Source organism: Pocillopora verrucosa, chromosome 10 (genome assembly GCF_036669915.1).
Source record: "Pocillopora verrucosa isolate sample1 chromosome 10, ASM3666991v2, whole genome shotgun sequence".
NCBI lineage: Eukaryota > Metazoa > Cnidaria > Anthozoa > Scleractinia > Pocilloporidae > Pocillopora > Pocillopora verrucosa.
Genome location: NC_089321.1, coordinates 20,662,246 through 20,685,721, shown reverse-complemented (window position 1 = coordinate 20,685,721; position 23,476 = coordinate 20,662,246). Strand labels below are relative to the sequence as shown.

At 37.6% G+C, this 23,476-nt stretch overlaps 4 protein-coding genes and 2 pseudogenes across 4 annotated transcripts; 1 reads left to right on the top strand and 5 right to left on the bottom strand.

The window, feature by feature from the left end:
• Positions 1 to 2,189: 2,189 nt before the first annotated feature.
• LOC136284036 (XK-related protein 6-like) lies at positions 2,190 to 4,448 on the bottom strand. The gene has a single exon (XM_066173774.1). It carries the CDS (start codon positions 4,169 to 4,171, stop codon positions 3,053 to 3,055), a length of 1,119 nt encoding a protein of 372 aa, XP_066029871.1. The 5' UTR covers positions 4,172 to 4,448; the 3' UTR covers positions 2,190 to 3,052.
• Positions 4,449 to 4,594: 146 nt separating this feature from the next.
• On the bottom strand, positions 4,595 to 7,266 carry LOC136283762 (XK-related protein 6-like). The gene is made up of 2 exons (XM_066172962.1): positions 7,209 to 7,266; positions 4,595 to 6,664 (listed from the first exon to the last, which is right to left on the bottom strand). The coding sequence occupies exons 1-2, from the start codon at positions 7,264 to 7,266 to the stop codon at positions 5,763 to 5,765; spliced, it is 960 nt and encodes a 319-aa protein (XP_066029059.1). The 3' UTR covers positions 4,595 to 5,762.
• A 1,682-nt stretch (positions 7,267 to 8,948) lies between these two features.
• On the bottom strand, positions 8,949 to 11,798 carry LOC131774830 (uncharacterized; annotated as a pseudogene).
• A 4,010-nt stretch (positions 11,799 to 15,808) lies between these two features.
• LOC131774837 (XK-related protein 8-like) lies at positions 15,809 to 17,895 on the bottom strand. Its single transcript, XM_059090917.2, has one exon. It carries the CDS (start codon positions 17,808 to 17,810, stop codon positions 16,752 to 16,754), a length of 1,059 nt encoding a protein of 352 aa, XP_058946900.2. The 5' UTR covers positions 17,811 to 17,895; the 3' UTR covers positions 15,809 to 16,751.
• A 147-nt stretch (positions 17,896 to 18,042) lies between these two features.
• Positions 18,043 to 19,827, top strand: LOC136283940 (uncharacterized). Its single transcript, XM_066173532.1, has one exon. It carries the CDS (start codon positions 18,043 to 18,045, stop codon positions 19,825 to 19,827), a length of 1,785 nt encoding a protein of 594 aa, XP_066029629.1.
• Positions 19,648 to 21,484, bottom strand: LOC131779833 (uncharacterized; annotated as a pseudogene).
• Positions 21,485 to 23,476: the final 1,992 nt, after the last annotated feature.

Below are 23,476 nucleotides of genomic sequence, written 5' to 3'. Positions count from 1 at the left end.
AGACAATTCTTCTTCAACAATACCTTCATTAGAAAACTTTAGTGCTTTTCATTGCGGTAAAAATTGAGCTTTATAAATAGACACGTACAGTCTTAGACTGTATGTTCAACGATTAGGATCAGTAACCTTCAGTTATTCCCATTTACAGATTTTGTAAGACGATGATCTTGAGACATTCTCAGTACTCAAAGAATGGATTTTTTTTCTTGTTAAATATAAATAACTTTTATTCTAAATCTTGTTTTACAAACTATTAACCTGTACACAGCTTTATATGCAAATTTAATACTACGAGAAGCTAGACACATTGAAGTGTCAGACTAAATGCAAATCAACAACTTTCTTAGCATGAGAAAGTCAAATCCTATCAGTCAAAGTCTTAAATTCATCAACCTAAACTCTTTGCAAGTATCAAACTTCTGAAACACTTACTCCAAGCTAAAGTCGAGTATTTTAATAAGTATTTGCAAGCTGCTCTATAATATCCATCCATTACTCTCATATTCCTGCGCTTAGCCAACGAATTAATCAAATTCTCATTGCTTAGGGTTAGGAACACTGAACACACAAACACACACATCTCCTAAATTCCATCTCGTAAAGCAGAAAAGAAAAGCTTCTAGTCTCACGAAGGCTGCTGAAAATAAGGACAAGATCTACGCCATTAAATAAACTGATCTTAAATTCATAAACGACTGTTTTTAGAAAGTTTCAGACTAAGTTTTTTTTAAATGTGTTATTCAAGTGCTGTAAACAACATTCTTAAAATAACTATTCTTTCGTTATTATTCTTAACCATTCAGATTAGTCATTTTTTGTTATTTCCATTCACAGATCAATGAAACAAGATAATCTCGTTGCATTTTCGACACTCAAGAAGTATCCACTTTCTTTTAGATATAGATAAGTTTATTCTTATTCTTGATTTTGCAAAACAAAACTTGTACGCAACTTTAATTCGACATCAAATACGTGAAGTTACTCACCTTGAAGTGTCGGTTAAATGCAAATCAACATCTGTCGCACGACGAGAGAGGGAAAAATCTAAATCATAACAGGTCAAAATCTTAATTCATATACCAATATTTGTAGAAGGAGTGTTAGACTTACTTTTCTTTAAAATGTGTATTCAAGTGCAGTCAATAACATTCTTAAGAAAATTAAAATTTGGTGAGGGTTAGGATAAATAACTTTGGGTTATCATGTTCGTATTTTTACCCGCGAAAACTGCACTAAGAACGCAACCTTCAAAGGTCATAACTTAGAGCCTTTCGGTTTTCTAGGGCCAAATTTTCTGCATACACGTTCCTTTAAACTGAAATTCTTGTTATGAAAATAATGGCGATACAAATAATGTAATTTAGCATTTGGGACTAACTAAATGCAAATCAACACCCTTAGTAGGAGGAGAGTGTCAAAAATTTAGATCAATATCAGCTAAAACCTTGAAATTATAAATGAATATTCTTGGAAAGTGTCAGACTTCTAGATCGCTCACTCGAAGCAATAATTGAGTATTCTATTAAGTACGTAGTACTCTATTTTATTCATCCACTATTCGCTGCTTGTTTTCAGGTTACGTGTTTATTTCATTCCTTCTACAATAACTGTTGTAAATGAAGTATCTCCATCTGATGGGTGTTCATCGAAATCCTCGCCGTTCTTGTGTTTATTTTTGATTATCAAAAAAATTCTAGATTTAAAAGAAACACTTTATGATTCCTATCTATAGCTTTACATGTAATAAAGTATTCACATCACTCTTTTTCGCGACTGATGAACCGGCCAGAGCGGATTTGGACCATTTAATTATTGGTAGCATGTCAATTAGTCATTATGTTCTTGCATCATCTTTCTCTTGTAACTCTTGTGCAACAGGCCACTCGTATAAACATGTGGGATAGGGCAAGTTTTCTGCTTTGAATGCGAGACGAGTATTCTTTAACACTACCAAACAGCGTCATCAGTAAAACTTCTAGTTCTTTTCAATGCTATAACAATTGAGCTTTATCAGTAGCCACTTGCAGTCTTAGACTGTATTTTTAACGATTCGAATGAGTAACCTTCAGTTTTTCCCGTTTACAGATTTTAAAACATCATGATCTTGAGACATTCTCAGTACTCAAAGAATGGATTTGTTTTCTTGTTAAATGTAAATAACTTTAATTCTAGTTCTTGTTTTACAAACAATCAACTTGTACACAGCTTAATACTTCGAGAAGCTCTACACACTGAAGTGCCGTTCAATATGCAAATCAACATCTTTGTTAACATGAGAGTCAAATTCTAGATCAACATCAATCAAAATCCTAAACTCTTAATCCTAAACTTGTTGAAAGTATCAAACCTCTAAGCCACTTACTCCTAGCTAAAATCGCGTATTTTAATAAGTATCTTCAAGCTACTCTATAATATTAGTAATATGTATTCATAACTCACGGCATGTTTAGTATATTTCATTCCTTCTACATTTCGAGTTACAAAGCTAAAATATCTATCACATCTAATGATTTTTACTTACAGATGAAAATAAGTAGAAACTCGAGCTCTAAATCTTATTACCTGTTACCAAGTCCACCGCCATACAGGCATATTGGTTTGCAATAATGAGCAATCTAGCTGCAGACCGCAACACGCTTTTACGAAAGGCACTAAGGACTCTCGACTCTCTAAGCGGGCATGCATGTCAACTGACCTTGGAAGATTTAACATTTTTTGTGAGAACACTAATTCAAACTCTTTTATATTAGAATCTCACAAAATGAAAAACAACGCATTTATTGCTTTCGATCGACAGAATCAATCTTTGACCACGTAAGCCAAAACATGAGCCTATAAATACACCGAGGAACAACCGTTTTTTAAGCCGGCTAAACATTCCTGAAACTTTCGCGAGGGACATGGCCAAGGCTAGTGGTCCAACGACGCACGTCCAGCGATGGAAGTTAAACAAGATAGTCACAACTTCGAAACTCGTTTCCATAGCTTAAACCTAACTTCGCACTTCAAATTCAAATAGTAGGTACAGACAAAATATAAGCGCATTAGCAGATTATACTGAACTAACATGATCAGTATTCACATTACTGCTGTCATCACGACCGCTGAGCTGTCCGGCAGGTCTCCTGCTAAGCCAACGAAATAAGCAAATTCTCATTGTGGAGCCAAGAACACTGAACACACAAACACTCACAGTGACAGGTAAAGAGTACCAAGCGTTTGGGTTATAAGTGAAATAAAACGTCAGGATCATAAAGAAGTTTTCTAATACAAACAAAATATGTGATAAATACATACTCATGGTTACACCAGTTAAGACTAAACCCATCGATAATTCTACTAAGTCATCTCTTAGACTGTGAATGCCCATAAACAATAAAATAAAGAAAACACTTAAGGCATCACGGTCAACTTCGTCTCTTTTCTGAATAACAGTCGCTATTAATACGACACAAGAATGAAACATTACAACGCCAATAACCCACCACTTGTAGCTGACGGTAAAATAACAGATGGCGAACAGTCGACTGCTCAGGAGAAGCAAGTGAGTTACATACAATGCTAGTTGATGTTTAACCTTCATGGCACCGCTACTTGGTATTATTTCGCACTTGGCAAGAACCATCTTATCAGTGGCTGTGAAGGCCCATGCCAGAGTGAGGAAAGAGATAGGTAGAGAAATGATTTGGATAATTGCAGCTGGTTCCTCCTGAACAATGATGGCGTACAATTGAATTATAAATTGTGGAGCGCACTCAAGGACTGCCTCAAAGAGTACAGCGAAGGAAATGTAACTGAGTACATCTTCAGCTTTGCTGAAGTCGTGGGAGTCGGAGTGGGAGTCGATTTCATCTTTATACCACCAATTCTTGAGACAGTGAAATAAAGCTTCTAGTCTTGCGAAGGCTGCTGAAAATGGATGCAATGCGCAAAGAGCAGTTCTTGCCCACTGAGAAAGTGAACGTTCAATGACACGAATCTCCCGGTAGGCCACTGGAAATGCCAAACATGGCAACAAAATAAAAGTAAGTCCTACACCAAACCATGTCATGTGATCCGCGCGGTAGAATTCCACCAGTGTGAGTATGTCGGTGATGGGATCAGCAAAACTTAGAATAGCTCCAACAAGGAGCACGAAAGGACTGTACCACTTAAAATCTTCCTCTTCCATATCGACGGACTTTTCGTTTGTTCGCCTTGAAGATCGGCTTGTATCGACACAGGTGTGTTGGAGAGAATAATTGACGACGAAGAGAGTAATTCGCAAGCCTTTCAAGATAACCACTTAAGAATTTGTTCATGCTTAGCGGTGCGTATATCAAGTTACGGATGCGCGTGGGAGGTTTGGAGAGCAAGAAAAATGCGTAAGAGTAGCTTTTGAGTGCTCTTCAAACTTCTTAAGTGCATCCATAACTCGACAAACGCACAGCTAAAAGCATGAGCAAATTCTTTTAAAACAGAGCGACAACAAGGATCTGCGCGAAGAAACATTTTATTGTGATAGAGTGCAAAATTCTCTCAACGCACAAAAATTAGTAAACAAACTTCCCTATTAGCTGGTCAAAAACACGCCACATGTTATACTTTGGTTTGAGCGAGCACATTTAATCCAGTAAACCGATAACTGTGAATGAAAAGCTTAAAAATCTTTTTCTTAAAAATTCCTCACTAGTATGTTCAGGTAAATATCATAGTTATTTTACGGTAAGTAATTGCAATTAGCTTCTAAACAATCGCCTGGTAAATGCTTAACTAAGCTGTACGGAACATTCAACTGTTTTTCCAAGTAAAAACACACATATGGGAAAATGAGTTGAAACGAATGTCAAATTCAATCCGGTAAACTGACCTTACCATAAAAGCCTATCAGTCAGAATACATAATAAACAATTTTAGTGCGGCATTCAAGAAATACTTCGCGTTGTCGTCATCAAGGTCGTTCAAGGTGATCATGACTTTCTGCTTCGCCACATACTTTGAGGTAGCACCATACACCTTCAGTTTAAAAAATTTAAGAAATTTAAGAAATTTATCTCACTAACACGTTTAATGAAAAACTTCAAAGTTGCCTTTCGTTTAGTATGATTTCACACTAAAGATCACGGACAGAGGTTTGTCGTCTGCATCAGTTTTCCTGGAGACTGATTGGTTCTCAGATTGTTTTTCTGACACACTCTGGGAGAGCTGGAATGTACATGATAAAATCAAAACTTTCAAGTCTCAAAAATTCCTTACTACTCACGTCTGACTCAAATTCTGATGAATGTCTTTTTGATGCTCACACTTTGATTCTCATTCATCTATTTCCTACTAACTACTATTTCTAACTCAATGCCAATATCCGCTAAGTAAACTCGAAAGTGCATGCTTGTATATTCGATATCAGCACGCCTGAGTGGGCATGCTGGCCAACTAACTTTGCAAGATTAAACAGTTTCTGTTGTCAAAAACCACTTTTACGACGAAATCTTACAAATGAACAATAACGTACTTAATGCTTCCGATCAAATGAATCAATCTTTGACTACGTAAGACAAAACAAGAACTTTCGTGAAAGTACAGGGCAAGGTCAGTAGACATTCTAAGCACGTCTAGTGATGGAAGTTAAACAAGAAAGTCACAATTTGGAAACTCATCTCGACAGCTTAAACCTAAATAACATGGGACTTCAAAAATTCAAATAGTACGGCTACAGGCCAAGTTACTAAATCTAAATTACTAAATTACCAAATTACTAAATCACACTGAACTAACTTAATAATTCACACACATGGATTCACATCACCGCTGTTCGCAGCTGGTGAACCGCTGGCAAATTTCTTGCATAGCCACCTAAATAAACAAACTCTCATTGTGGAGCCAAGAACACTGAACACACAAACACTCACAGTGACAGGTAAAGAGTACCAAGCATTGGGGTTATGAGTGAAATAAAACATCAGGATCATAAAGAAATTTTCTAATACAAAAAAAATATGTGAGAAATACACACTCATAGTTAGACCACTTACTTGTACACCAATTGACAATTCTACAAAGTCATCTCTTAGACAGTGAATGCCCGTAAACAATATAGTAGAGAGAACGTAGCTAGAATTACAACCAACTTCGTCTCTATTCTGAATAACAGTCGCTATTACTACGGCACAAGAATGAAACATCAACACGCCAATAATCCACCACTTGTAGCTGACGGTGAAATAACAGATGGCGAACAGTCGACTGCTCAGAAGAAGTAAGTAACTTACGTACAATGCTAGTTGATGTTTAACCTTCAGGGCACCGCTACTTGGTATTATTTCGCGCTCGGCAAGAGACTTCTTATCAGTGGCTGTGAAGGCCCATGCCAGAGTGAGGAAAGAGATAGGTAGAGAAATGATTTGAATGATTGTAGCTGGCTCCTCCTGAACAATGATGGCGTACAACTGAATTATAAATTGTGGAGCGGATTCAAGGACTGCCTCAAAGAGCAAAGCTAAGTCGATGTGATTGAGTACATATTCAGCTTCTGGGTCGATTTCATCTCCAGTCCACCATTTCTTGAGACAGAAAATAACAGCTTCTACTCTCGCGAAGGCTGCTGAAAATGGAAGTGTCCAGTTTGTTTTAGATATAGATAACTTTGTTCTTATTCTTGATTTTACAAAACTAAACTTGCACACAGCTTTAATTCAGTATCAAATATTGCGTGAAGTTACTCACCTTGAAGTGTCGGTTAAATGCAAATCAACTTCTGTCGTACAACGAGAGAGGGAAAAAAATAGATCATTACATGTCAAAATCTTAATTCATACAACAATATTCGTAGAAAAGAGTGTTCGACTAAGTTGTCTTCAAGTGCAGTCAATAACATTCTTAAAATAACTGCAGTTTCGTAATGGTTCGGATAAATAACTTTGGGTTATCATGCTAGTATTTTTACCCGCGAAAACTGCTCTAAGAACGCAACCTTCAAAGATCATAACTTGAAACCTCTCGGTTTTCTTGGTCGAAATTTTTGGAATACACCGCGTTCTTTTAAAGATGACATTCGTGTTGGGAAAAATAATGGCGATACAAAGAAAGTAATTTAGCAGATGAAACTACTTAAATGCAAATCAACATCTTTGTTAGGAAGAGAGTGTCAACAATTTTTGATCAATATCAGCTAAAATCTTGAAATCATAAATGAATATTCTTAGAAAGTGTCAGACTTCTAAACCACTCACTCGAAGCAATAATCGAGTTTTCTATTTTGTCTCTAAGAACGCAACCTTCAAAGATCATAACTTGAAACCTCTCGGTTTTCTTGGTCGAAATTTTTGGAATACACGTGCTTTTAAAGATGACATTCGTGTTGGGAAAAATAATGGCGATACAAAGAAAGTAATTTAGCAGTCGGGACTACTTAAATGCAAATCAACATCTTTGTTAGGAAGAGAGTGTCAAAAATTTTTGATCAATATCAGCTAAAATCTTGAAATCATAAATGAATATTCTTAGAAAGTGTCAGACTTCTAAACCACTCACTCGAAGCAATAATTGAGTTTTCTATTTTGTACATAGTACTCTATTTTATTCGTCCAGTATTGTTGCTTCTTACCAGGTTACGTGTTTATTTCATTCCATCTACAATAAATGTTACAAATGAAGTATCTCTATCTGATGGGTGGTCATCGAAATCCTCGCCGTTTTTGCGTTTATTTTTGATAATAAAAAAGTCTCGATTTAAAAGAATCACTAATTATACCGATTTATAGCTTTAAATCTGGCTTAGCGTTCATATCACTCTTGTTCGCGGTTGGTGAACCGGTCAGAGCGGATTTGGACCATTAATTATTGGTTGCATGTTAATTAGCCATGAATATGTGGAATGGAGCAATTTTTCTGCTTTGAATGTGACGCAAATGTTCTTTTACACTACCATCTAGCGTCATCAGACAACTTCTAGTTCTTTTCCAGGCCATAAACATTGGGCTACCTCTGTAGCCACATGCAATTTTAGACTGTGTGTTAATTTAACGATTCAGATCAGAAACCTTCAGTTATTCCCAATTACAGAGTTTGGAACGCCATGATCTTAAGACATTCTTAGTACTCAAAGAATGGATGTGTATTCTTGTGAAATGTTGATAACTTTCACTCTAACTCTTGCTTTACAAACTATCAACTTGTATGCAGCTTTATATGCAAATTAAATACTGCGAAAAACTAGACACTTTGAAGTGCCGCTCTAAATGCAAATCAACATCTTTGTTAGTATGAGAGTCAAACTCAAGATCAACATCTGTCAAAGTCCTAAATTCATAAACCTAAACTCGTTGAAAGTATCAAACTTATAAACCACTCACTCCGAGCTAAAATCGAGTATTTTAATAAGTATCTGCAAGTTACTCTATAATATCCATCCATCACTCGCGGCTTGTGGTGTTTATTTTATTCCTTCTACATTTCGAGTTAAAAATTTAAAAGTATTCATCACATCTAACAGTTTTTGCTAATAAATGAAAATAAGTGGAAACTCTAATTCTAAATCTTATCATGTGTTACCAAGTCCTCCGCCATGCAAGTATGTTGGGTTGCAATAATGAACAATCTAGCTGCAGATCGCGACACCTTTGGGTTTAACCAGGCGAGATCAGGATGAAAATATTCACTGCAGCGGGATGGCGGAAGGAATGAAAAATAGCGGCGGGATAAGGGATCGGAGAAATCTAATTTGGACCCTCCTCTTTAACTGCGTAAGCCAAAACAAGACTAAACTTTCGTGAGGGTTATGACCAAGGACAGTAGTCCATCTACGCACGTCCAGTGGTGAAAGTTAAACAAGATAGTCACAACTTCGAAACTCATCCTAATAGCTTAAACTTAATTTCGGACGTCAAATTCGAATATAGTAACTACGGACTAAATCTGAAACGAATGGCTAGATTATATTGAACTTTTATAATACTTAACCTCACACGTATTCACAACAGCGCTGATCGTGGCTGGTAAATCGCTGGCAGGTTTTTGCTTTGCCAACGAAGTAAACAAATTCTCATTGTGGGGCCGAAAACACTGAACACACGAACACACACAGTGACAGGTAAGGAGTGCCAAGTGTTGGGGTGAAAGGAAAAATGTAAGAAAAATATACTCATGGTTAAATCAATTACTTCTACACCCATCGATAATTCTACAAAGTCATCTCTTAGACAGTGAATGCCCATACGCAATATTGTTAAGGAAACGGTGGAAGCATCACAGTCAATTTTGTCTCCGTTCTGAATAACAGTCGCTATTACTACCGCACAAGAATGAAACATTAACACCCCAACAACCCACCACTTGTAGCTGACGGTGAAATAACAGATGGCGAACAGTCGACTGCTAAAAAGTAAGTGAGTTCATACAAAGCTAGTTGGTGTTTAACATTCGGGTAACCGCTACTTGGTATTATTTCGTGCACGGCAAGAGACCTTTTATCAGTGGTTGTAAAGGCCCATGCCCGATTGAGGAAAGAGATAGGTAGAGAAATGATTTGCATGATTGCAGCTGGTTCCTCCTGAACACTTATGGCGAACAACTGAATTATAAATTGTGGAGCAGACTCAAGGACTGCCTCAAAGAGCACAGCAAAGTCAATGTGATAGAGTGCATGCATCTTCAGTTTCTTCGGAGCTGACCGGGTCGATTTCATCTGAAGAGCACCATTTCTTGAGACAGAAAATAAAAGCTTCCAGTCTCGCAAAGGCTGTAAGCCCCTAAACTTAATTCGTAACATGTTCATAAATAGAATATTTAAGGAGGTGTGTTAGAGTGATTAAGTTCCGTGGTAGCAATGGTGGCAGAAAGTTGTCAAGTTGTCTAAATGGTGGAGAAGAAAAATTAAAGGAGAAATCGAAAGAAGATTCTTGGTGCCTCTCACTGATAAAGCCCCCCTTAATAGTTCTCTTAAATAGTCATCGATTAGACAGTGAATGCCCATAAACAATACCATAAAGAAAACATTTGAGGTATGACTTTATCTCTATTCTGAATAACAGTCGCTATTACTAGGGCACAAAAATGAAACATAAACACGCCAATAATCCACCACTTGTAGCTGGTCGACGGTGATATTACAGATGACGAACAGTCGACTGCTCAGAAGAAGTATGTGAGTTTCTTATAATGCAATTTTGTGTTTAACATTCAGGTCACTGCTACTTGGTATCATTTTGGGGAATCCGAGAGACCACTTATCAGTAGTGTAAGGTTTTGTAACGGTTTATTCTCGGCCTTCCTTTCTACCGATTCAGTAACATTTCACAAGCGATCATTGAAGCATATAGCATGACCACATTGGGAAGTGTCGACCACGCATCCCCCTTTCTACAAACAAGATAGTACTCTGATACTATGTGAAGTGTTCTAAGTGTCCTAAGACCTTTTAGAATGTCACTGTCTGGTTAACGAAAATAAAAGAAACAAAACCTTTACTTAATGTCTATTCATGTTCAGACAGAGTGTTCGGAAGTTCACAAACCAGTCGAGTTAATGATTTAACAATTCTGCCGGTAAAATTTCTGCACAGCCCCATACTATTTTAAAACAAATCTGTTTTCCCAATTGCAATGTATTGTTTTTGTCATTGTTTTCTCTATCCGAGAACTGAATGCATAATGTAACATGGGGCTATGCGGAAATTTTACCATTCTGCCTGAACGTGTTTTGATGACTGTGGATGGAGGGCTCGCTAAGTTTGATATTTGTGCGTTCTTGTGAGCGGGACTGATTCATTCTATTTAAGTGTTCGAAGTTCCTTCCACGTTCGCTCTTGAACTTGGGAGAGGTCGCGCCTGTTTCTCCTCAAAAGGATTTCTAATTCTTGTCGACAAATGATCTTGGTTCCTGTGATCTGCGAAAAACCACTGCAGGGGTTTTCTTTAATAATTTTACACCATTGAAAACAATCTTTTGCTTCTTTTATTCTGCTCACACGAAAAAGACGGTTACAACACAGAGAGAAAAACAAAAAATATACGCTAATCTAAAAAAAAGGTTTGAATAAAAAAAGGAAAAGAAACACCTGGACCAATCATAAATCAAATTAACAATTCCTGTGAAATATATTAAATTCAAATAACAACGGTCAAATCATAATATACATAATAACAACATTCTTGCCTTTTCTTCAAGTTTTGTCGCCCATGTTCAAGTCAAGGAGGACTGACGCTCGATGACGTTTGTTGTAGTTCTCAGATTGTTTAAGCTTGTACTTGCGTTCTCCTACAACTCTTTAAAGTTTGGCAGCTTGGGAATCAGCTTGTCTGTTGGCTTTGGAAGTGTGGAGCATATTCTCCTTCTCATGAGTACTTCTGCAAGGGCATATTCATTCTCCAGTGCTGTCGATCTGTATGACAAGAGAGCTAAATATGGATCGGTAAAATTTCCGTACAGCCCCATACTACACTATGCATTTAGTTCTTGGATAGAGAAAACAACGACAAAAACAATACATTGCCATTGGGAAAATAGATTTGTTTTACAATAGTATGGGGCTGTGCGGAAATTTTACCTATGGATCTTCTGACTTCTTAACTAATTTTTTGGCAGTCTGAACTTCTCTCTTCACCTCTCTGTTGCTCTGCGGATAGACAGGGCTGCTCTTGACTTGAGTAAAACGCCTTTCGTCTGCAAATTTTGAAAATGTAGCTGGTGGTACCATTGAGGGGTGCTACTTCAAAGAATCTTGAGTAGTAATCCACAGCAATGATGTAGGTCTTGCCATTGTGGTCGAATAAGTCTGTGGCAACCTTTTGCCAGGGTCTTTCGGGCAAGGCTGTAGGTATCATGGGCTAGGCATGGTCTTTTCGACGTGTGCAGCAGGTTGGGAAGGTTATTATCATATCTTCAATCTGTTTACTTAGGCCAGGCTACCAAACCGACTCATGTACTCGTACGACATTTAGCGACCTTGGAGGTGACAATTCTTTTGCTATCATAAGAGAATTATTTCCACCATCGCCGGTCATCCTAGCAACGACTCTTTGAGGTTTTCCACCATGTACTTTTCTTGTGTAGTTTCTTTGGGATTTGCGGTCGTAAAATTTCCTTTGACAGTTCCTTTGACGAAAGTTTTTTCGCGACCAGGACCAAACAACTCTCGTGACCCCTTTTGAAGTTTCCCTAATCCCGTTTGTAAGTACACGGACTCAGGAATAACAATTATGTCAGCACCAGTACCGATTTTAAACTTTTCGTTTGCCTGTCCGAGTAATAAATTTACAGACCATTTCGTTTAGTTTTCCTCGCCACTGATCGACCCGAGGAAATAGCAATCATCCTAATTAGTTGTTTCAACTTCTTCAATCAGTTGTTTCTTCTTCTTCGAATGAACGAAAAACTTTGCCTTTTCACACTGTAGCGTAATGTCCTTGTTTTGAACATTTTAGGCACGATTCTTTGGCTGCTGGGCATTCTTCTCACTTGTATAAGGGCAATTTGCCACAACGATAACATGTTTTGGCGGGAAATTTTTGGTGAGGTTTTTTAGTTCCTTTAACCGCTCGTTGTCTTTCATGTTTCTGGATTTCGGATGGCTTTTCTTCTTATTACGAACGCCATTTACTTTTCCTTCTAGTTTTCCGTTTTCATCTGCTTTCAAGATTTCGTGATGCTCTTTAACAAGCTCAGACGACTTGGTTTCTTTGACAGCTTTATCCAGCGTGAGTCTGTCCTCTTGCATAAGCTTCTGAGACAAACAGGCGTTACCAATTCGAACAACGATACGATCACGCATCAATTCTTCTTAAAGCGAACTAAACTGAAACGTTCTCTGCGAGTTCATAGAGGTTTCCAATAAAATCGACCACAGATTTTTCCTCAACTTGCAATCATTTGTTACAAATCGTGCCCGCTCAAAATAATATTCATAGGGCCCACAGTTGTGTTTCGAAACGTGATTTCACTCTGTCGCAGGTTAGTGACCTTTCTGAGAGATGAAAGCTTTTTAGAATCTCGTTCGCATTTCCACCTATCGCATAGGCCATCGTATTAATTTGGATCTCGTAATCTTTTGTCGTTGAGGCCCGCTGTGATGCGATAGCTTTCGAACCATTTGAACCACTTCTTCCACTCTTCGGGTTGTTTGGAATCCAATTGCTCCGGTAAAGGACTTTGTGGGGAAGCTTTGACTCGTTGTCGTTGTAAACAGATAATCCCGCTTCTGACAACATATATGGTTCTGTAAAGGTTTATTTTCGGTCTTCCTTTCTACGATTCACTCACATTGAACAAGCGATCATTGAAGTACATAGTATGACCATATTGGAAAGTGTCAACCACACAAATGGTTTATTCAAATTATTCAAATAATCACAGCTACTTCCCCTTTGACACTGATAGCGTGCAACTGAATTATAAATTGTGGAGGGATTCATCAACGAGGCATAGTTTAGTCACTATTGGAGCTTTGAGGATAGAAGAACTGTGAGGTTCTTGAACTAGCCCCTTTAAATTATAATTTCCAATACTATGGTTATCATTTGTAATTTTATTGTTAATATAATTATTTGCTGTCATTTAGTTATTGGTTGCATGTCAATCAGACCGTATATTCTTGGATCACTGTTTTTCTTGTGAAACAGGGCACTCATAAATATGTGTATATATAAGATGCGCCAGGTTTTCTAGTTTAAAAGTGAGACAAATATTCTCCAACAATACCTTCACTAGAAAACTTTAGTGCTTTTCATTGCGGTAGAAATTGAGCTATATGAGTAGCCACATACAGTCTTAGACTGTATGTTTAACGATTAGGATCAGTAACCTTCAGTTATTCCCATTTACAGATTTTGTAACACGATGATCTTGAGACATTCTTATTACTCAAAAAAATGGATTTGTTTTCTTTTTAAATATAGATAACTTTTATTCTAAATCTTGTTTTACAAACTATTAACCTGTACACAGCTTTATATGCAAATTTAACACTAGGAGAAGCTGGACACATTGAAGTGTCAGACTAAATGCAAATCAACACCTTTCTTAGCATGAGAAAGTCAAATCCTAGATCAATATCAGTCAAAGTCTTCAAAATCATCAACCTAAATTCTTTGCAAGTATCAAACTTCTGAAACACTTACTCCGAGCTAAAGTCGAGTAGTAATAAGTATTTGCAAGCTGCTCCATAATATCCATCCATTTCTCTCATATTCCTGCGCTTAGCCAACGAATTAATCAAATTCTCACTTCTTAGGGTTAGGAACACTGAACACACAAACACACACATCTCCTAAATTCCATCTAGTAAAGCAGAAAAGAAAAGCTTCTAGTCTCACGAAGGCTGCTGAAAATAAGGACAAGATCTACGCCATTAAATAAACTGATCTTAAATTCATAAACGACTGTTTTCAGAAAGTTTCAGACTAAGTTTTTTTTAAATGTGTCATTCAAGTGCTGTAAACAACATTCTTAAAATAACTATTCTTTCGTTATTATTCTTAACCATTCAGATTAGTCATTTTTTGTTATTTCCATTCACAGATCAATGAAACAAGATAATCTCGTTACATTTTCGACACTCAAGAAGTATCCACTTTCTTTTAGATATAGATAAGTGTATTCTTATTCTTGATTTTACAAAACAAAACTTGTACGCAGCTTTAGTTCAACATCAAATACTGCGTGAAGTTACTCACCTTGAAGAGTCGGTTAAATGCAAATCAACATTTGTCGCACGACGAGAGAGGGAAAAATCTAAATCATAACAGGTCAAAATCTTAATTCATAAACCAATATTTGTAGAAGGAGTGTTAGACTTACTTTTCTTTAAAATGTGTATTCAAGTACAGTCAATAACATTCTTAAAAAAATTAAAATTTGGTGAGGGTTAGGATAAATAACTTTGGGTTATCATGTTCGTATTTTTACCCGCGAAATTTGCACTAAGAACGCAACCTTCAAAGGTCATAACTTAAAGCCTTTCGGTTTTCTTGGTCTAAATTTTCTGCATGCACGTTCCTTTAAACTAGAATTCTTGTTGTGAAAATAATGGCGATATAAATAATGTAATTTAGCATTTGGGACTAATTAAATGCAAATCAACACCTTTAGTAGGAGGAGAGTGTCAAAAATTTAGATCAATATTAGCTAAAACCTTGAAATCATAAATGAATATTCTTGGAAAGTGTCAGACTTCCAGATCACTCACTCGAAGCAATAATTGAGTATTCTATTAAGTACGTAGTACTCTATATTATTCATCCACTATTCGCTGCTTGTTATCAGGTTACGTGTTTATTTCATTCCTTCTACAATAACTGTTGTAAATGAAGTATCTCCATCTGATGGGTGTTCATCGAAGTCCTCGCCGTTCTTGTGTTTATTTTTTATTATCAAAAACTTCTAGATTTAAAAGAAACACTTTATGATTCCTATCTATAGCTTTACATTTAATAAAGTATTCACATCACTCTTTTTCACGACTAATGAACCGTTCAGAGCGGATTTGGACTATTTAATTATTGGTAGCATGTCAATTAGTCATTATATTCTTGCATCATCTTTCTTTTGTAACTCTTGTGCAACAGGCCACTTGTATAAATATGTGGGATAGGGCAAGTTTTCTGATTTGAATGTGAGACAAATATTCTTCAACACTACCAAACAGCATCACCAGTAAAACTTCTAGTTCTTTTCAATGCTATAACAATTGAGCTTTATCTGTAGCCACATGCAGTCTTAGACTGTATTTTTAACGATTCGAATCAGTAACCTTCAGTTTTTCCCGTTTACAGATTTTATAACATCATGATCTTGAGACATTCTCAGTACTCAAAGAATGGATTTGTTTTCTTGTTAAATGTAAATAACTTTAATTCTAGTTCTTGTTTTACAAACAATCAACTTGTACACAGCTTAATACTTCGAGAAGCTCTACACACTGAAGCGCCGTTCTATATGCAATCAACATCTTTGTTAGTATGAGAGTCAAATTCTAGATCAACATCAATCAAAGTCCTAAATTCTTAATCCTAAACTTGTTGAAAGTATCAAACCTCTAAGCCACTTACTCCTAGCTAAAATCGTGTATTTTAATAAGTATCTTCAAGCTTCTCTATAATATTAGTAATATGTATTCATAACTCACGGCATGTTTAGTATATTTAATTCCTTCTACATTTCGAGTTACAAAGCTAAAATATCTATCACATCTAATGATTTTTACTTACAGATGAAAATAAGTAGAAACTCGAGCTCTAAATCTTATTACCTGTTACCAAGTCCACCGCCATACAGGTATATTGGTTTGCAATAATGAGCAATCTAGCTGCAGACCGCAACACGCTTTTACGAAAGGCACTAAGGACTCTCGACTCTCTAAGCGGGCATGCATGTCAACTGACCTTGGAAGATTTAACATTTTTTGTGAGAACACTAATTCAAACTCTTTTATATTAGAATCTCACAAAATGAAAAACAACGCATTTAATGCTTTCGATCGACAGAATCAATCTTTGACCACGTAAGCCAAAACATGAGCCTATAAATAAACCGAGGAACAACCGAGGAACAACCGAGGAACAACCGTTTTTTAAGCCGGCTAAATATTCCTGAAACTTTCGCGAGGGACATGGCCAAGGCTAGTGGTCCAACGACGCACGTCCAGCGATGGAAGTTAGCTCGTTTCCATAGCTTAAACCTAACTTCGCACTTCAAATTCAAATAGTAGGTACAGACAAAATATAAGCGCATTAACAGATTATACTGAAGTAACATAATCAGTATTCACATTACTGCTGTCATCACGGCTGCTGAGCTATCCGGCAGCGATGGCTAAGCCAACGAAATAAGCAAATTCTCATTGTGGAGCCAAGAACACTGAACACACAAACACTCACAGTGACAGGTAAAGAGTACCAAGCGTTTGGGTTATAAGTGAAATAAAACGTCAGGATCATAAAGAAGTTTTCTAATACAAACAAAATATGTGATAAATACATACTCATGGTTACACCAGTTATTTCTAAACTCATCGATAATTCTACTAAGTCATCTCTTAGACTGTGAATGCCCATGAAAAATAAAATAAAGAGAACAGTTGGGGCATCACAGTCAACTTTGTCTCTATTCTGAATAACAGTCGCTATTACTACGGCACAAGAATGAAACATTACAACGCCAATAACCCACCACTTGTAGCTGACGATGAAATAACAGATGGCGAACAGTCGACTGCTCAGGAGAAGCAAGTGAGTTGCATACAATGCTAGTTGGTGTTTAACCTTCATGGCACCGCTACTTGGTATTATTTCGAAATCGGCAAGAGACTTCTTATCAGTGGCTGTGAAGGCCCATGCCAGAGTGAGGAAAGAGATAGGTAGAGAAATGATTTGGATAATTGCAGCTGGTTCCTCCTGAACAATGATGGCGTACAATTGAATTATAAATTGTGGAGCGGACTCAAGGACTGCCTCAAAGATTACAGCGAAGAAAATGAAATCGAGTACATCTTCAGCTTTGCTATCGGAGTGGGAGTCGATTTCATCTTTATACCACCAATTCTTGAGACAGTGAAATAAAGCTTCTAGTCTTGCGAAGGCTGCTGAAAATGGATGAAATGCGCAAAGAGCAGTTCTTGCACAACAAGAAGGTGAAGGTTCATTGCTACGCACCTGGTAGAACACTGGAAACGCCAAACATGGCAACAAAACAAAAGTAAGCCCTACACCAAACCATGTCATGTGATCCGCGCGGTAGAATTCCACCAGTGTGAGTATGTCGGTGATGGGATCAGCAAAACTTAGAATAGCTCCAACAAGGAGCACGAAAGGACTGTACCACTTAAGATCTTCCTCTTCCATATCGACGGACTTTTCGTTTGTTCGCCTTGAAGATCGGCTTGTATTGACACAGGTGTGTTGGAGAGAATAATAGCCCTTTCTACAGTTCCCGGCGCCATATTAGATTAGTAACCGCGCAAACACGATAACGAGGCTGCCGGTGACCCGCGTATTACAAAAACAGTAAATACAGCTGATCGGAGAAGTCTTTCGTGGTTCAATCGCTTCTAAAATAGTGCTAGTTTGCAAGGATATGCAGATTACAACGCTAGAAGATATCCAGAAGTTAAAAGTGAAGGATTTAAGGGAACTTTTGCGTTCTAATTCGGAAGCGACGGGCGGAATAAAAGCAGATTTGGTTTTAAAAGTCTACGCGATACTCATGCGACACGCGCTACGACCGGGTGAGTATCAGCAGCAAAGTAGTGATAATACTGCTCAGGATCACCAGAATACAACGGAAAATAGTGGCGACTTCAAGTACGATGAAACTTTAAGACGAATCTCTGCTCTCAGATGGTCCACTGATTTACGTCAGCTTCCCGAACTAAATTTTATTCAGCTTTACGATTACCTGGTTGTGTCAACGCGCAAGTATCGCCACATTGTACTCAAGAGAACAAATTATAAGAAATTAAAATCTTACCAATTTTTCTTCGAAGGAAACGTTAGAAGGCTTGAAAGCAAAACCCATGAGGACAAGACGTACGTAAAAGCCGGTATTTTGCCATCGATGAAAAAGACGTCTTACCGAGTGGTCGTGGAGTTCAGATCTCAGTGTGATGTATCACGCGCAGCTTGTGCCTGTCCCGCCGGGCTTGGCTCACAGGGTAAGGGGAAGTGCAGTCATATTGGAGGTGTGCTGTTTGCCTTGGAAGACTTTACTAGACGGGGTCTACAAAAACATCCTGAAGCACTATCGTGCACATCGCGTCTTTCGGTATGGGTGGTTCCACGCAATCAGAGCGTTGCAGCCAAGCCCCTTGATCAAATCTTAATAAGAAAAATAAGATTTGGGAAGAAGAACATCCGCCTTAAGCCGAAAATTATAAAGTTCGACCCAAGACCACCACAACAGCGCAACAGAGATGAAGGAAGGTTCAAAACTTTAAGCGAGAGCCTTCAAAATTGTCTGCCTTTCTGCTCATTTTTTCTTTTTCATGACATCAAATCGAACTGTTCTGAGGTGCCCACTCTTCAAGAGACTGAAGAGAAACAGGAAAGTGTTGCCTTCACCGACAGCTATGACATAGCTACTAATCGTTTTAAAAATATGATCGATGAGCATGTTTCCAGTCTAACTATTACTTTGGTGGAGATCCAGGAAACTGAAAGATTGACTAGGGGGCAAGCCAAGAACAACCTATGGTTTGAAAAAAGGAGAACTGTATTGACAGCCTCAAATTTTGGAAATGCTGCCAAAACAAGAGTGGAACCTTCAAATAAATTGAAAGCAATAATCTACAGTAACTTTACAACTGAAGCTGTGCAGTATGGAATTGAAAGCGAACAGAAAGCTGTCAATTTATTTATAAGGGAAATGAGAAGGGATGTTATTGCAGTAAGTGTGGAGGAACCTGGATTGTCACTGTCTAAAGACAAACCATACCTTGGAGCGAGCTTAGACAGAGTAGTAACTATGATTGACACTGATAAAAAATGGGGGAAGGAAATAAAATCTCCTTTCAGCAAGGCTGGCATGACTGTTGATGAAGCTTGCAAAGAAAAGAATTTTTGTTTGGAGAAACTGGCTGATGGGTCTGTACAACTTAAAAGGAACCACAACTACTTTTGTCAAGTTCAAGGTCAGCTGTACTGTTCCATTATACCCCTTGAAGGAATAATTTTTGTAGTGTACTTTGGAGAAAACATGCCACTGTTTATTGAAAAAATCCACTTTCAAAACAGCAAATGGTATGATGAATTGTTGCCAAAGATTGATTATTTTTATCTAAGGGCTTTTTTCCCTGAGATGCTAACTGAACAAGTTAAAAGAGGGAAAGTCCTTTACCTACATGGTGGTTGGCTTCCATACTGACACTATTCATGCTCAAGAAATGGTTTAAAGTTAAAACTTCAGAGGTCAACATAAGGTGAACAATAAATAAATCAAGGGAACAATTCAAAACCATTCTTGTCTACTAGCATGCACTGTGTAAAAATACATGTACAATTTCATTTTTAAATGAAATAAAGTGGGAATTTTTGGTTCCATGATAACTTACTATATGGAATCCCAATAGTTATTAATATGCATTGACATGCAAGTGCTTTTATTTGGAATACAAAATTAATGGAACCCAAGGGGCTGATTACGGGAAGCAGGCTTAGACTGATAGCTGGGCTTCTGCCACAATTTTAAAATGCAAAAAATGTAAACATTTCTACCTAATAATAAATAGACAGCAAAAACTAGAATCAAAGATTGGCCAGTGGTAGTAAAGGGGGTAAAAAGTTTGTCAAAAGGCCACAGGCAGTTAATAAGGCTGGCTTTCCTTTACTAGATTTTCACCCTTCCAGTAACATCTTGGAAAGCTTTGGCTCAATGTATTTGTAGAAGCTTATTAATGCCTCATAACTTGGGAATCCGGTGTAAAATAAAACAGCAGCATTGTCATCTTTAATTTTGTCAATGGAAAATTGACGTTCTGATAACACAGCATTTTCCTTTTCTGCTTCACTGAGTTTTTCCTGGCAGTCAGCTAGCTGAGTTTCAAGTAATTCAATTCTCCTTTGCAGTTCAAGGACACAATCAGGCTCTGTTTGAGGGGACTCACACTCCACTCCAGCAGCATTTTCATCACACTCTGAAAATGAATGAGCAGCATCAGTTGACGCATCGATAGAAGGAAATACTGAGCAGGATCCAAACTGCAATGCTGATGCTGCTACTCCAACAGTTGACTCGTCCATCTTTCTTTTCTTTGGTGCCTTTCTTTGGTTTGATTGCTTTGTCCAGCTAAACATACATGGCTCTGCACCTTGTAAATAAATAAATAAAACTTAGTAAATGTGACAGTAATCATTTCAGATTTATTTATTATGAGTTAATCTGCAATTAAATTGATTGCTTTTGTGAAGTCCAGCAATATTAATAAGCATACATTAAATATTCTATCATTCAGTGACAAAAATCACAAGACATGAAACACTTTGAATCATAAAGTTTACAATAAAACAACAATTGTCGAATAAAACAACCAAAAAATCTTTGATTTGGGAAAAATTAAACGAATCCTTGTTTCTAAAGACCAAAATATCTTTGAATTTTAAGTTTTTCATAGCTCAAATCATGAACGCACACAACAAAAGCTCGACAATATCACAAACCTGTCTTCAAATTCCAGCGACCAGAAAGTTTTTTCGAGATATCTTCTGCCCGAAAATGCTCATGACAGAGGACAGTGGCGGTGGAAACAACAAAGCCGTCCTGTCCGTGTCGCCGCTTGATAAGTGAACACCACCGATTCCTTCGCTGAGCGTCCTTGGGAAACTCGAAGAAATGATAACTTGTACGACTACCGTTTACATTATAGGTGCTATTATTGCAGTCAAAGGCTGCACAATACTTTCCTCTTCTCTTTCAAGGGGCGGAGGATGTTTCCCCGACGCTTAAGCTTTCATTCATCTCACCAAAGACTCGACAAACCAACGAAACGCTTGAAAACACCAACAAACTCTTATGCGACGCCCGAATCGGGTCACCGGCAGCCTCGCTATCGTGTTTGCGCGGTTACTAATCCAATATGGCGCCAGAAACTGTAAAAAAAGCACTATATTAACAGGAAAGCACTATATAACATCGTCCTAAACCAGATGAGCCCACGACATATCAGCGGCATCTTGTATGAGTATCCGCAGTTTACAATGTGACTTCCGCTTATTCTTGTTAAAGCGTATTTTACAGTGTACTCATGGAATAGGAAGTGCGTTTGAGCCAGTTTCTGGCAGATTTGAACAGAAAAGCGGGTCTTTTGTTGGAGTGTAATGACATTTTGATCGATGGCGCTGTTAACGAAATGTTTGGCTGGTTCGTAAGTTGTCGACCTGGTTTCGGTCGATCTGATTAATTGACAACACCCCTAGGGCAATACATATCATCGTCCCAAACCAGATGAGCCCATGACACGTCAGCGGAATCGTAGCGAGAGTCTTCTATTTTTCTGCTCGTTTCCGGCGAATCAAGAGACCGTGACCTGTGTGACTGACGATAAAGCGTCGTATTCTTCAATATTTTATTGCGAAAGTATTCGTCCCATAACTTGTACAAACTAATTTCTATCTAGATCACATATTTAAGAAAAAATCTAGCCTGTTATAAAGGCGTTAAAAGGAGGATCGACACTTAAATATGACCAGCCTAATAGTTTCGGTCGATGTTATCCTCTGACCTCGCTATCATCGACCAAAAGCAGATTCAGGTCAAAGATCATTTGCATAACTTTGCACTGTAAAATCTTTCGATTGGAACAAACATACAGTTCTTTTCTGTTTGTAATAAATTATCTTTACGTTTTATTTGACCATGATCTCTTGGTTTTCGTTCAACATCTTATTTGCTACTAATAAATATATTTGCCAAGGGGTGGTCCAGTTAATATTTAACACTCATGCATTTATGTTTTACGGCTCGCGGGTAAATATTGGCGGGAAATCTAAATGTTTGGTAGAAGAACAAACATGGCTGGTAACAGTACACCTTGGGCTTCAAGATGGACCGTACAGTTTGACCCTTATTCCGGGTATGTTAACGATGAAAGCAGCGCTGACGAACTCATAAAACAGTACGAGATAGCTATGACGACACGCTTCACTGTATTTAAACAAACAGGAGGATTTTCAAATTGCAGTAGGCTGGGTAAGTAAGCTCACATGTAAAGATTTACAAAATAAACCATACTGACAGTAAAGTAAAGTGAAGTATAACTTTATTTAGACACTATAGGTATTTAAAGCCAGGGGCGTGTGAGATCGTGTTATTAACATGAAATATAGATAAATCAAAATAAAAAAAGGGATTTAACTTTTTTCCAATAATTATTGATATCTTAAGAATACATGTACACATCATTATTCTTCGGTTTACCCTGGTCAGTTAGACTTTCAAAATTAACATGTAATTAAAATTCAACTTAGCTTCAAGTGTAGAAAAAGGCACCACTTGAAACAGGTCCTCAGTGCCAAAAAAAAAAGTATGCTCATTTGCCGCTCCGATTGAGACTTAAAAGAAAAAACAGTCATCCTATTCAGTTACCTTGCCAGTCAAAGAAACCAGCCTCTCTGCCACAGTCTCAGAAAAAAAGTTTCAATATCTGTCATAATCTTGCCAATAATCCAAAAGAGGTTTTCATTAAAAGAGAAAAAGAAGAAAAGGATGACACCCTGAAGATGACGTCCACTTCTGAACAAGATACCCAACCCTTCTTTAATGAAAATATCACACCCTTACCAAAAAATACAACTATCCCCATCACCTCAGGTACATGTGATGAACCAAAAATGCAAAAGACAACTTCCACTACCATATTATCTACTGCAAATGAATGTGACCAGCTAATTCCTGTCTCATTAACTGATGATAACTGTCCTGATCCAAAGTCATGGTTGCATCCACAGGACCCTGGGAAAAAGAGTGACACCCTGAAAGCAATAGCCATTAATAAGGAGACCTCTGCTGAACAAGATAC

Coding starts and splice junctions, on each gene's coding strand:
- LOC136284036 (XM_066173774.1), bottom strand. CDS start 4,171: ATGGAAGAGGAAGATTTTAAGTGGTACAGTCCTTTCGTGCTCCTTGTT.
- LOC136283762 (XM_066172962.1), bottom strand. CDS start 7,266: ATGATCTTTGAAGGTTGCGTTCTTAGAGACAAAATAGAAAACTCGATT. Junction 6,665..7,208: donor AAACTCGATTATTGCTTCGA/GTGAGTGGTTTA, acceptor ACTGAATTAAAG/CTGTGTGCAAGTTTAGTTTT.
- LOC131774837 (XM_059090917.2), bottom strand. CDS start 17,810: ATGGAAGAGGAAGATCTTAAGTGGTACAGTCCTTTCGTGCTCCTTGTT.
- LOC136283940 (XM_066173532.1), top strand. CDS start 18,043: ATGCAGATTACAACGCTAGAAGATATCCAGAAGTTAAAAGTGAAGGAT.